General features: G+C 27.8%; 2 protein-coding genes across 7 annotated transcripts in view; both read left to right on the top strand.

The window, feature by feature from the left end:
- Window positions 1-3616, top strand: part of LOC119607880 (RNA polymerase II-associated protein 1) — a 79974-nt gene extending 76358 nt beyond the window's left edge. The window contains exon 16 of the mRNA XM_037962008.1: window positions 2848-3616. The gene's annotated coding sequence lies outside the window, so the exon portion shown is untranslated. The remainder of the gene's footprint in view (window positions 1-2847) is intronic.
- Window positions 1-13413, top strand: part of LOC119607890 (bumetanide-sensitive sodium-(potassium)-chloride cotransporter) — an 84496-nt gene that overhangs the window by 35208 nt on the left and 35875 nt on the right. For 2 of the 6 annotated variants that reach the window (XM_037962053.1, XM_037962028.1), the window contains exon 2: window positions 3162-3947. In XM_037962053.1, coding sequence (XP_037817981.1) covers window positions 3676-3947 — 272 coding nt within the window. In that variant the 5' untranslated portion in view covers window positions 3162-3675. Of the gene's footprint in view, window positions 1-3161; window positions 3948-13413 lie in introns of those variants that run through there. The other 4 variants (XM_037962061.1, XM_037962038.1, XM_037962045.1 and 1 more) reach the window with 2 other exon arrangements.

The following is a 13413-nucleotide window of genomic DNA, read 5'->3' as shown; positions in this document are numbered from 1 at the left end:
AAAAACACAAAAGAAAAAAATAATGAAAAAAAGGAAATATAAATTTATAAAATTTATGAGCGGCTGTTCTCGTATTTGAGCCCAAAATAAAATTTGTTTTAATTAAGTTAGACAATTGACAATAGTGATTAGAAATATGTAAGTAATCTTTTTTGTCAAAAATGCCCAGCGGAAATTAGCTAAAGGTAAAGGTGTAAAAAATAATTAATGAAAATTTAAACAAGTTTTTTATTAAATTTATGAAGTTTAAAATGTGACGTTTGTAAACTGTTTGATAAGTTAAACTAGATTAAAACTCGAAACTTCGAATAATCTGGGGTATGTGAATTTATGAAACTATTAGACTAGACTATAAACTAGACTAGACTATAGACAATATTATAGACGAGACTGTAGGACTAGACTATAGACTAGACTACAGCACTAGGACTATAGACTAGACTCTAGACTAGACTATAGACTAGAATATAGACTAGACTATAGACTAGACTATAGACTAGACTATAGACTAGACTATAGACTAGACTATAGGACTAGACTATAGACTAGACTATAGACTAGACTATAGACTAGACTATAGACTAGACTATAGAAGCTATAGGATAGCTATAGACTAGACTCTAGACTCAGGACTATAGACTAGACTATAGACTAGGACCTATAGACTAGACATAGACTAGACTTAGACTAGACTATAGACTAGACCCTATAAGACTAGACTATCGACTAGACTATAGACTAGACTATAGACTAGACTATAGACTAGGACTATAGACTAGACTATAGACTAGACTATAGACTAGACTATAGACTAGACTATAGACTAGACTATAGACTAGACTATAGACTAGACTAGACTAGACTATAGACTAGACTATAGACTAGACTATAGACTAGACTATAGACTAGACTATAGACTAGACTATAGACTAGACTATAGACTAGACTATAGACTAGACTATAGACTAGACTATAGACTAGACTATAGACTAGACTATAGACTAGACTATAGACTAGACTATAGACTAGACTATAGACTAGACTATAGACTAGACTATAGACTAGACTATAGACTAGACTATAGACTAGACTATAGACTAGACTATAGACTAGACTATAGACTAGACTATAGACTAGACTATAGACTAGACTATAGACTAGACTATAGACTAGACTATAGACTAGACTATAGACTAGACTATAGACTAGACTATAGACTAGACTATAGACTAGACTATAGACTAGACTATAGACTAGACTATAGACTAGACTATAGACTAGACTATAGACTAGACTATAGACTAGACTATAGACTAGACTATAGACTAGACTATAGACTAGACTATAGACTAGACTATAGACTAGACTATAGACTAGACTATAGACTAGACTATAGACTAGACTATAGACTAGACTATAGACTAGACTATAGACTAGACTATAGACTGGACTATAGACTTGACTATTAAAGAGACATTTTTTTTTAATTCAAAGAATTAATTTATTACTTTTAATAATAATTACTTTTTCGAATAAATTATATTCTTTAAAATACACAATTTTACTTCAACTTACATACGTCAGAACTTAACTTTTTATGCATTTTAATATTTGTTTAAATTTTAAATCGATTTTATACTTTTTGTTCAGAAGAAATGCGAAAATATATATGTTTATGTGTGTAGTTATGTTGACTTTACTTTTTTGATATAAATAGATGTTTATAATGAAAACATAAAAAGAATATTGCCAAACGTGCTTAACAATTTAAAACTTTTGGGTCAATCTGTAGACGTCAATAGCTACAGTCGCTCAGAAAAGTTTACAAATATTTACAAGGATTATTATTGTTTAAATATAATCCGCGAAATATAATCTAATGTGAATACAAATTTATCAATTTGGTCCATATTTTTGGACATATGTATGTATCTCAAACACATTATTATTTTCTAAGACATTATGCAATGAAAGCTAAATTGGAAGGATATCGATAAGTCGTCTTATAGAATATATTATAATTGGTCTTTGAATTTTAAATTTTGTACAAAAACTTTTTGAACTAAGTGTATATTTAATAATTCTTTTCAATCAATTGCGTTTTTGGTTCTGATAAGTGGAAAAAATAAATGAAACATAAATTTAATACAAATTTATAATCCCATAAAAGTTTTTTCTATTTTCTCAAAGTAAGTAAAACAAAACATAAAGGATAAATAAATCCTATTAAGGATTTAATAAAATATTTAATAGAACAATGTTATTAGCAAAATCATTTTTAATAAATGTATAAAATTTTCTAATATTTATTTAAATTTCTTTTGATAACTAAAAAACTGGAATGTAAGAGAAAAAACAAAATGTATTCTTGGTATTTTGTCAAATCCTTGATGTTTTGTATTCCAATTCTCATTCAGTTGATACTATAGAATATTTATAATTTTCGTTTCATTAGCTTTTAATTTTAATGCGAAGTAACTTTCTATTTCTATATGGATTATTTTTTTTTAAATTTAAATATGAGCTAAGAAATTAAAAAAATTATTGTTGACGGCAAATTAATTTAATTGTTTACTTTATTTTATGCATTTATTTGTTAACGTGTAAAATGGCGATTGTGACACATGTAAGAAAAACAAAAAAATCAAAAAATCTCATAACTAATAAATATTTTCAACATAAGAATTGTACATAAATACTTGATTAGACAAACAAAAATAAGATTTTAAATAAACACAATATCAGCCACGAGTAATAGTTATATTTATTAGGGTTAATTTAAAATAATTAATTAAATTTTTAATCAAATATTAGATTTTAATATTTAATATATTTTTTTCTTTGCAGATTTTAAATGAACTAAACAAAAAATATATAATATTTTGTATGCGGAACTGTAACCTTTGTAGAGGTCAACAAATAAACAACCCAACCACCCATTTAAACGACTGTCAATATTAAAAACAATAACAATTTACAATAATAACAATAACACCAACAACATAACATGTGTTTATAAACATTAACGTTTATTTTTTACGCTGTTAAAAATATTAAAGCAAAAACACATAAAAGAAAGTAGAAAAAACCAACAAAAATCAATGCTGTCACAAAATGTAACAACAATAACAATAATAACATTGACAGCTTATTTATTTTAGTATTATTTACCAATATTTTTAACCAAGAAAGAACCTTCTTCACACTGGATGAATCGAATTTAAACAAACAAAAAAATCTAAAAGAAAAACTAAAAACACAAAAAAGAAAAGAATCTTTCAGAAGCCATTTACAATAATAAGTATCAATTAAACAATAACAACAACAAACTAGATATTCCTACGCATCTTAACAACAAACATAGTGTTATTGGTCTCCTTGTGTCTCTGTGTGATGACCTGACATTGTTGACAAAACACTGTCATTGTCATCTTAATCTTAACCCAACAACCACCCAAGCAAAACCATTCAGACTTTGTCAATAACACAAGACGCTAAAAGATTTTCAACTTTTTACTTCTATTATTTTGGTTTGAATGTCTCAAGGGAGTCAGAAAACTTCAGCAGCTAAAGCAACCTTTGTACTAAATTGAACAGAATTCTACAAAAAAAAAAACACCACCATCCAAACAAAATTTTCGAATTGGAGCAAGAACAAGAACAAGAAAGAACATTATGTCAGATTATTCGTCGTTTGAGATGGGGTCGGTCGATAGACCACCAAATCGTTTTCAAGTAAATCCAGTCAACCACAAAAACAACAATGACAAAGCAGCCTCTACAAATGCTGCTGCTGGTGGTGGCGGAGGTGCATCAACAGCAGATGATGTGCCTCATGAAATCTATCGTCGTTTAACGGGAATTGATGGTGAACCCATTGAAGATGATCAATTTAACGAGGATGCTTCACAAATGCTAAAAGCACAACAACAGCATCGAACACAAAGGTGAGTTCTTCTCTTGATGTCCTTATATTATTTGTTTCCACTACCAAGGACTGGCCATTAATGAACGTCAAACATAGTAATTCTGCAAATAGGTTTAGTTGAGTAAAACTACTAGTTTGTAAATGTATAAACATTGCTTTTAGCAACAAAGAAAAAAGTGCTCATCATAATCATGGGGCCAATTAATATTGTTTATGAGAACAAATTAACTCACATTTATTATTGTTAGTTTTTTTTCTAGTTATCATATAAATTGTTAGTTATTTTAAGGTGCAAGGTATGATGATGAAATTTGACAAACATTTGCAATTATGTTCGAAATTGTTTTCAAAGCTGTTAAAATAATCTCCACATCATGAGAATTCTTGAATTTTTAATGGATTCTAGTACAGTGTTGCCAAATTTTGTTCCCCATTTCCCGTCAAGTCATATTACAAAAACCGCTAGAAACCATCAGATTTAGGTTTTTGTAAAAGTCGCAATAGATTTAAAATATATACTAGACTATAGACCAGACTATAGACCAGACTATAGACCAGACTATAGACCAGACTATAGACCAGACTATAGACCAGACTATAGACCAGGCTATAGACCAGACTATAGACCAGACTATAGACCAGACTATAGACCAGACTATAGACCAGACTATAGACCAGACTATAGACCAGACTATAGACCAGACTATAGACCAGACTATAGACCAGACTATAGACCAGACTATAGACTAGACTATAGACTAGACTATAGACTAGACTATAGACTAGACTATAGACTAGACTATAGACCAGACTATAGACTAGACTATAGACTAGACTATAGACTAGACTATAGACTAGACTATAGACTAGACTATAGACTAGACTATAGACTAGACTATAGACTAGACTATAGACTAGACTATAGACTAGACTATAGACTAGACTATAGACTAGACTATAGACTAGACTATAGACTAGACTATAGACTAGACTATAGACTAGACTATAGACTAGACTATAGACTAGACTATAGACTAGACTATAGACTAGACTATAGACTAGACTATAGACTAGACTATAGACTAGACTATAGACTAGACTATAGACTAGACTATAGACTAGACTATAGACTAGACTATAGACTAGACTATAGACTAGACTATAGACTAGACTATAGACTAGACTATAGACTAGACTATAGACTAGACTATAGACTAGACTATAGACTAGACTATAGACTAGACTATAGACTAGACTATAGACTAGACTATAGACTAGACTATAGACTAGACTATAGACTAGACTATAGACTAGACTATAGACTAGACTATAGACTAGACTATAGACTAGACTATAGACTAGACTATAGACTAGACTATAGACTAGACTATAGACTAGACTATAGACTAGACTATAGACTAGACTATAGACTAGACTATAGACTAACTATAGACTAGACTATAGACTAGACTATAGACTAGACTATAGACTAGACTATAGACTAGACTATAGACTAGACTATAGACTAGACTATAGACTAGACTATAGACTAGACTATAGACTAGACTATAGACTAGACTATAGACTAGACTATAGACTAGACTATAGACTAGACTATAGACTAGACTATAGACTAGACTATAGACTAGACTATAGACTAGACTATAGACTAGACTATAGACTAGACTATAGACTAGACTATAGACTAGACTATAGACTAGACTATAGACTAGACTATAGACTAGACTATAGACTAGACTATAGACTAGACTATAGACTAGACTATAGACTAGACTATAGACTAGACTATAGACTAGACTATAGACTAGACTATAGACTAGACTAGACTAGACTATAGACTAGACTATAGACTAGACTATAGACTAGACTAGACTAGACTATAGACTAGACTATAGACTAGACTATAGACTATAGACTAGACTATAGACTAGACTATAGACTAGACTGTAGACTAGACTATAAACTAGAATGTAGACAAGATTAGACTTTAGACTAGATGAAATCTGTTGTCTAAAATAGCGAATTTCATCTCTTTCTCCAAATTATTGTCTAAGTATGCCCCCTATGTTTAATCAACTAAATATGTGTATGTACATACACATATGTATGTATATATAAACCCTTCACACTAAGGTGAATTGTATAACTAAAACGTGTAATTTATTACACATTTAATAAGTTTAAACAAAGTTAAACCTGTCAATTACAGATATAATGCAAATTAATTATATTGGTTTTTAAAAGAGGAGTAAGGAATACTATTTAACTGAAAAGAAAAAAACTCTTTCCTCATAAATTTGGACTTAAGTAAAGAAGTTTCTTTATAAACTTTGTAAAATTGTTTCAGTTTTTAGGCGTAATTAAAGCGTACGTGTATATGTCAGTATATTAATTGAAAATTATTAGATAATTCAAGTTTAAAACTTTTCAAAGTAATTTTTTTGATGTGTTTACTCAAAACCAACGACCAATTAAACTTTTTCCTAAATATGAAAACACGTGTCGTAAGTACATACATAAGTACCAAATATGCTTTAAAGTTTTATTGTGATTTTATGCTTTTATTAATTGTCTAGACATATTTCTTTTACATTGTCATGATTAAAGTAAAAAGTAATATTTTTTAATAGAAAATAAAGAAAATTTAAAGCAAATTTTTTTATATTTATTCCCTAATATTTGGTAATTCTATTTTTCAATTGTTTTAATATTGGAAAAAGAGTGTCATATTGTCGAAATTGATTTGTATCGCTTATTCTTCATGAAGAATTATTTTCAGAATATTTTTTCATGCCAGTTTCGTCATAAATTTAGTTGTTATACAAATTCATATCTATTTATCTATCTGTCCATACGTCATTCTTTAGCCTTTAATTAAACAAAAGCAGACAAGAAAAAAGTATTTGACAGGAATAAAGAACTTTATCAAACATTGTAGTAATCATAATAATTTGCCAGACATACCATCAAATCAAAATAATATATATTTTAAATATTTATAATGAATTATACTAAGTAGCATCGAAAATACACTTGGATATTATCTAGTATGAATTGAACTTAAAAATTTCAGAAATACAGAAGGTATTTGTTTTAGAATTCCTCTATTTTAGTGTTGAAGTAAAAACATACTAAACAATTGACAAAACTTGTGTCTTAATACTAATTAGAATAAATTATAAAAAATGTTAATAAATTTCAATTCACAAACAAAAATATACATACATACATATGTATCAACAAACGGACAAAAGGCATTTGTTTTTAACTTAATTGTAACCATAATTTGAATTTTCTGAAAACCATACCAAATTTCAAATTAAAACATTAATGACGAAACTTTTGGCCACAAAAGACATTTATAAACCAGACTTAATTATAACATTTTTAGTTAAACTTTGTACACATTTGTACATGAAATCTCAATACAATAAATTTTCATTATCTACCACAAAACGGAAGGACTACAATTGCTTAAACTTTGATAAAGTACTAAAGTTTTGTGTAGTGATTACCACTATAGCATAAATGAGGATGATATAACAGTACTTTAAAATCAAATATAATTTGTTTATTTCAAACATACATACACACACACAATTTAAGTTTTTGTTAAACATAACTTGTTATTTAAAACTTCTGACAATAAAAAGTTTAAGAAATAGTGTTGAGGTTGTGAAGAATTGTACATTCCTTATATTTTAGTTATAAAGTTGTAAAGTTATAAAGTTATAAAGTTATAAAGTTATAAAGTTATAAAGTTATAAAGTTATAAAGTTATAAAGTTATAAGTTATAAAGTTATAAAGTTATAAAGTTAAGTTATAAAGTTATAAAGTTATAAAGTTATAAAGTTATAAAGTTATAAAGTTATAAAGTTATAAAGTTATAAAGTTATAAAGTTATAAAGTTATAAAGTTATAAAGTTATAAAGTTATAAAGTTATAAAGTTATAAAGTTATAAAGTTATAAAGTTATAAAGTTATAAAGTTATAAAGTTATAAAGTTATAAAGTTATAAAGTTATAAAGTTATAAAGTTATAAGGTTATAAAGTTATAAAGGTTTACATGTACACACCGACGGACGGGCCTAGCTAAATCGATTCAGAAAGTGATTCTGAGCCGATTAGTATACTTTAAGGTGGTACTTTGGGTGTTACTATCATCAGCCCAAACGCATAATACCCTCCCCACTATAGTGGTATAGGGTATAACAAAATTTAAAAAAAAAATCAAAAGTTATGTACTTTTAAAACAAAATAGTTTTACAAACATCTTCCGCTTATTTTTTGCTCTGTTTGGTTTATTTTATAAATTCAATGTCAATATCTAAAGAGTTGAGATGATATTTGTTTAAAATGTTACTAAGGTTTAAGGAATCATCTACTAGATGTATTCATACATAAGTATGTATGTAATCCTTTGTTTTCACAATAGACATTATGTTAAAAGATTTCCGTATCCCTGATGGAATCTTATTTTAATAAAAAAGATATACACCGAAAATATGAAAAAGTTTAGGTGAACTTTCAAATAATTTAGCTAATTCTGATAGCTTGGTTTTTAATTTCAACTTTTTGTTTGTAGAATCGAAAAACGTCTAAAAGAATGTAATTGCTCTACGATGCAAAATTTTCAGTTTTAAAATAAGAAAACTTTTCTTTGCGTGCATCCCCAGTGTAATAAACATTAAAACTCAAAAAGTACAACAAGAGAAAAAAGGAACAACTTAAATCCTGTTTGTATCCATGACACAATTTTTTTGTGTAACATTTGCCAACCCCTCGTTTAAAAGGCAAATAAAGGTCATTAGAGTATTACAATAAGCTAGGTTCACTTTATTTTCTTAACGCTTTTATCTTTTTTTTTTTTGAATGTACATACATATGTATATGTATGTATGAATCAAATTGATCTGAACATTTTTCTCGTTTTAAATTTTCTTTAAATATTTTGTATTTTGATTGATAATTTAACAGCATGTATTTGATGTGATGGTTTGTTTAGTAACAATTCGGCGTTAAGCAACAAACGAGTTGCATATAAATTTTTAAATTTTATAAAATATTCCCTCTATGTATGTAATAAACTTTTGCTTAGACATTCGCGATGCCATCAAATCGAATCAAGGATATTTGTTACACACAAAAACATCCGTTTAAATTGCGTTATTGAAATTGAAAGAAATGATGCGTACATGATTGGATTTATGATATAACTTTCTTTATTTTTTCGACTGTCTGCTGCTTGTTTATTTATTTTTTTTTTTTTTTAAATACGGACATTTTACTAGAGAATTGATAAAAAGTTAAACTACGTCTGAACGATAACATTAATCTATTTTGCATATTGAAGGTTGCTAAAATATGGTAAAATGTGAAAATATATTGCGAAATTATTAAAATATTCAAATTTGTATTATGCAAAATAAAATGTCCTATGAAAATTTCTTATTCTTTTTAAGCCTATACATATATATGTTAATTTTCCTTCAAATGAAATGGACTTCTATAACTCTGTACTCAATCTTCAAAATAATCATTTGCAAATATTTACTCGACGTTTACTTGTTTGTGCCAACATTTAAAAAATGTTGGTTGTAAGCATTTACTACATTGTCTTCTATTTATGATTTACCTGTCTAACAAGTATACTAGAGAGGTCTTATATTTCTTCTGAGATTATCAGCAAGTACTGAAGTGCAGTATAATATCATGTCAATCATGTAGGGGTTTGAAATCCGACGTAAAATTTACATATGTTTACCTTGAGTTGTGCGTTCTTTTTGCCTTTTCTATACCCAAACATCTCTTATCTAAACGAAAGAGAATAAATTAAATGTTAAGAGGTAAAAGGTTGAACTTAATTTTTTTGCATCTAAAATATTTATAATGAAAAATATTTTAAAATCTGTAGCACACAGATGTTGTTATATTGTTTGTTTATAGGTTTCTTAACAATTAAAATTATTTTATTAAATATTTTACCTTTTAGAAATTATTTTAGAGAATGTTAAACAATTGTTTTACTTGCAGCAATTTATTTATTAATATAAAGTTGTATAAACCGCTTTTGATTTTATTATCAAATAAAGTTTTTAACAGTTTATTAAGAAGTTTATTTAAAGTTAATTGGACTTTTAGGGTGCCTTAAGATTATATTGATGAAATATCAAAATAAGAAAGCAGTAACGGGCATACCAGACTATTTCATACTCTATACCAAAAGTACCAGAAAGTCCTCTTATATAGATTTTAATGGTTGATTTTATGTTTCTAGGTTCAAAACGTACCTTTGAAGAACGAAAAAGTACCAAAAAAGTGTCTTTCTATTGGTTTTCATTTACTCCGGGCTCCACATGCTTAATTCATGTTTCTAGGTTTAATATTATAGAAATATTATACAATTTTGAAGAACGAAAAAGTACCAAAATATTAATTTTTATAGGTTCTCATTTTCTCCGGGCTCCATATGCTTAATTTCATGTTTCTAGGTTCAATATTATAGGAACTCAAAAAGTACCTTTTGGAGTACAAAAATTACTAAAAAGTCCCTTTTTATAGGATCTCATTTACTCCGGGTTCTACATATAAAAGTACTTTTTGAAAAACGAAAAAGTACAAAAAAGTTCCCTTTTTATAGGTTTTGATTTACTCTGGGCTCTATATGCTTAATTTCATGATTCTAGGTTTAATGTTATAGAAATCTCAAAAAGTACCTTTTGAAGAACGAAAAAGTACCAAAAAGTCCCTTTTTATAAGTTCTCATTTACTCTGGGCTCTGCATGCTGAATTTTACAATAGGAATGATAAAATTATACACTCTTCTCACAAGATGAATCCATGGGTTTCATATTTTTGTATCTAATCAGAACCTATAGTCGTGTAGGGTGTAAATATGTTTTTATTAGTAAATGCAAATTACTCTTATAAAATAAACATTTCATAAATGTTTTGATTACGAAGAAAAATGTAATCGATAAGAAAAAGTTGAACGAAATTGTTAAGAAAAATGCACGCTTCAAAAAATCTAAACTTAATCATTCGAAAGTAATTTGGTTTTATGGAAATAATTCAATTTATCCTCAAACAATTAAGCCTAAAGAAATTTTTAATAACAAAAATGAAATACATATTTCAAACTAAAAATACGTTTAGATTGTTAAACTATAGATATATAACACCACTAAAGTTCATACATTTCAAAGAATACAGAAATCTAACCAAACGCGATCTGGGGCCGCAATAATGATCTTGACAATTGAATGAAGATTGAGTTTAGTGCAACAACGGTTAATGCTTTAATATTTCCACACAGCCACTTATCAGAAAAATTTAATTCAGATATATAATCTTTAATTCTATTTTATTATTGAAGGAGAATTTATTTGCAGACCAGTGTTATCTAATAGCAGTAATTATACTTAACAATTATAATTTATTCTCATGCACTAACTTTTTCATATAATTATTTCTTTCAAGATAAATGTAAAATTTTAATTTTCTTTAGAGGCGTTTTTCAATGTAGGAAGAAATAATATTTCCGTTCGTTATTTCACAAAAAAGAATATCAGTTTCTTGTGCATATTTTCAATATAATTTTTCAAGCTGAAATATGTTTATTGCAATTTTTGTTGAAAATACAATTATTCATTAAAAATACATAAATATGCTTATGAATGTTATTATAATAATAAAGACTTGCTTTCATTTCCACTTTTAAGGCCATGGACCTCAAGGTCATTTATTTCCTTGTGTCTTTTCGTCTTTTCACCTGCAATAATTTAATTTCATTATGTTTCTCATTTTTATTGAAAGCAACACTCGAGGGTGCAGTTTTCTTGGAACGTTTTTTGTTTTAATTTATGTAGTAGTAATTTAAAACGCGAAAAAAATTTGAATATAATTTTCATTTTAGTTCTGCATTTTATATCTAATTTAATTTAAAAGTTGTTTGTTTTTATGCTAAATGTTAAATTATACAACATTTTTCTTATGTTATTAAAGGAACATACAAAAAACTACAATGAAAAAAGAAACGTTTAGTGACCAGCGGCTAAATTCATTCGAGAACATCAAAGTGTACTTTCGTTTCTATTTGTATCTGTTAAACATGAAATAAAGTTTTTTTTTTCAGTTTTATTCAAAACTAATAGAAGGACTACAATTGGGATTGTTGACGACAAGCTACATGAACTCGCTTTACTTCGTCAGAATTCGCCACTAACTTTAACTCGTGTAAAATCGCCTTGGTCGTTAATGTTTCTTTTTTGAGACTAGACTATAGACTAGACTATAGACTAGACTATAGACTAGACTATAGACTAGACTATAGACTAGACTATAGACTAGACTATAGACTAGACTATAGACTAGACTATAGACTAGACTATAGACTAGACTATAGACTAGACTATAGACTAGACTATAGACTAGACTATAGACTAGACTATAGACTAGACTATAGACTAGACTATAGACTAGACTATAGACTAGACTATAGACTAGACTATAGACTAGACTATAGACTAGACTATAGACTAGACTATAGACTAGACTATAGACTAGACTATAGACTAGACTATAGACTAGACTATAGACTAGACTATAGACTAGACTATAGACTAGACTATAGACTAGACTATAGACTAGACTATAGACTAGACTATAGACTAGACTAGACTACTATAGACTAGACTATAGACTAGACTATAGACTAGACTATAGACTAGACTATAGACTAGACTATAGACTAGACTATAGACTAGACTATAGACTATGAGACTATATAGACTCGTACTGAAAAAAGTACTAAAGTACTGTATTTTCCAATTGTGTTCTCTCACTCATGGCGAATGTTTGCTCCCTCTATACGCATTGTCGTCAGTGGTTGTGGACCTAATTGTAATCATGGAGTGGTAAACCGTTAAAAGGAAAATTTCTTTTTCAGAATCTTTCTTTTTGTTTATATTTGTTTATTATTTAAGTATTTCTCTCGGTACACGTACACTCGTTAAGAGCTTTAAAATTAATACTACTTTAAAGCGTAGTAGCAATTTTATTGTTTTGTCTGTAACCTGACAGTAGTAGATCTGTTTCCTTTTAATAAAATCATTTGTATCAGGTCTATTTTAAGAAATTTCTTTTTAAACATTAAGCAAATAAGAAAAGTTTTGTCATTATTTTCTGCACGTTCGTTTTGTTTTTGTATTTTTACTTTTGTGGATGACAAAGTTATATAATAAATGATAAAAAACGTCCATAATTTTAATAGTCAATTTTGCATAATTTGCAAATTTATCAACCTAAAAAAAATTTAAATAAATAAAGGACTAAACTTTTATTTTGTTTTGTTTATTTGCATTTTATGTACGGTGTAAAATTTATAAAAAAATTATCACCAGAAAGTGGTCAAAATTGAAGTTGATTTGTAGACATCATAATCATAAAATAGTATTGTTATGGC

This window comes from Lucilia sericata, unplaced genomic scaffold (genome assembly GCF_015586225.1).
Source record: "Lucilia sericata isolate MDLA Ls3-8-SP2 unplaced genomic scaffold, ASM1558622v1 Contig000021F_arrow, whole genome shotgun sequence".
NCBI classification, from domain to species: Eukaryota; Metazoa; Arthropoda; class Insecta; order Diptera; family Calliphoridae; genus Lucilia; species Lucilia sericata.
Note: the sequence above shows the minus strand (reverse complement) of the source record. Positions and strands in the feature narration are given on the sequence as shown.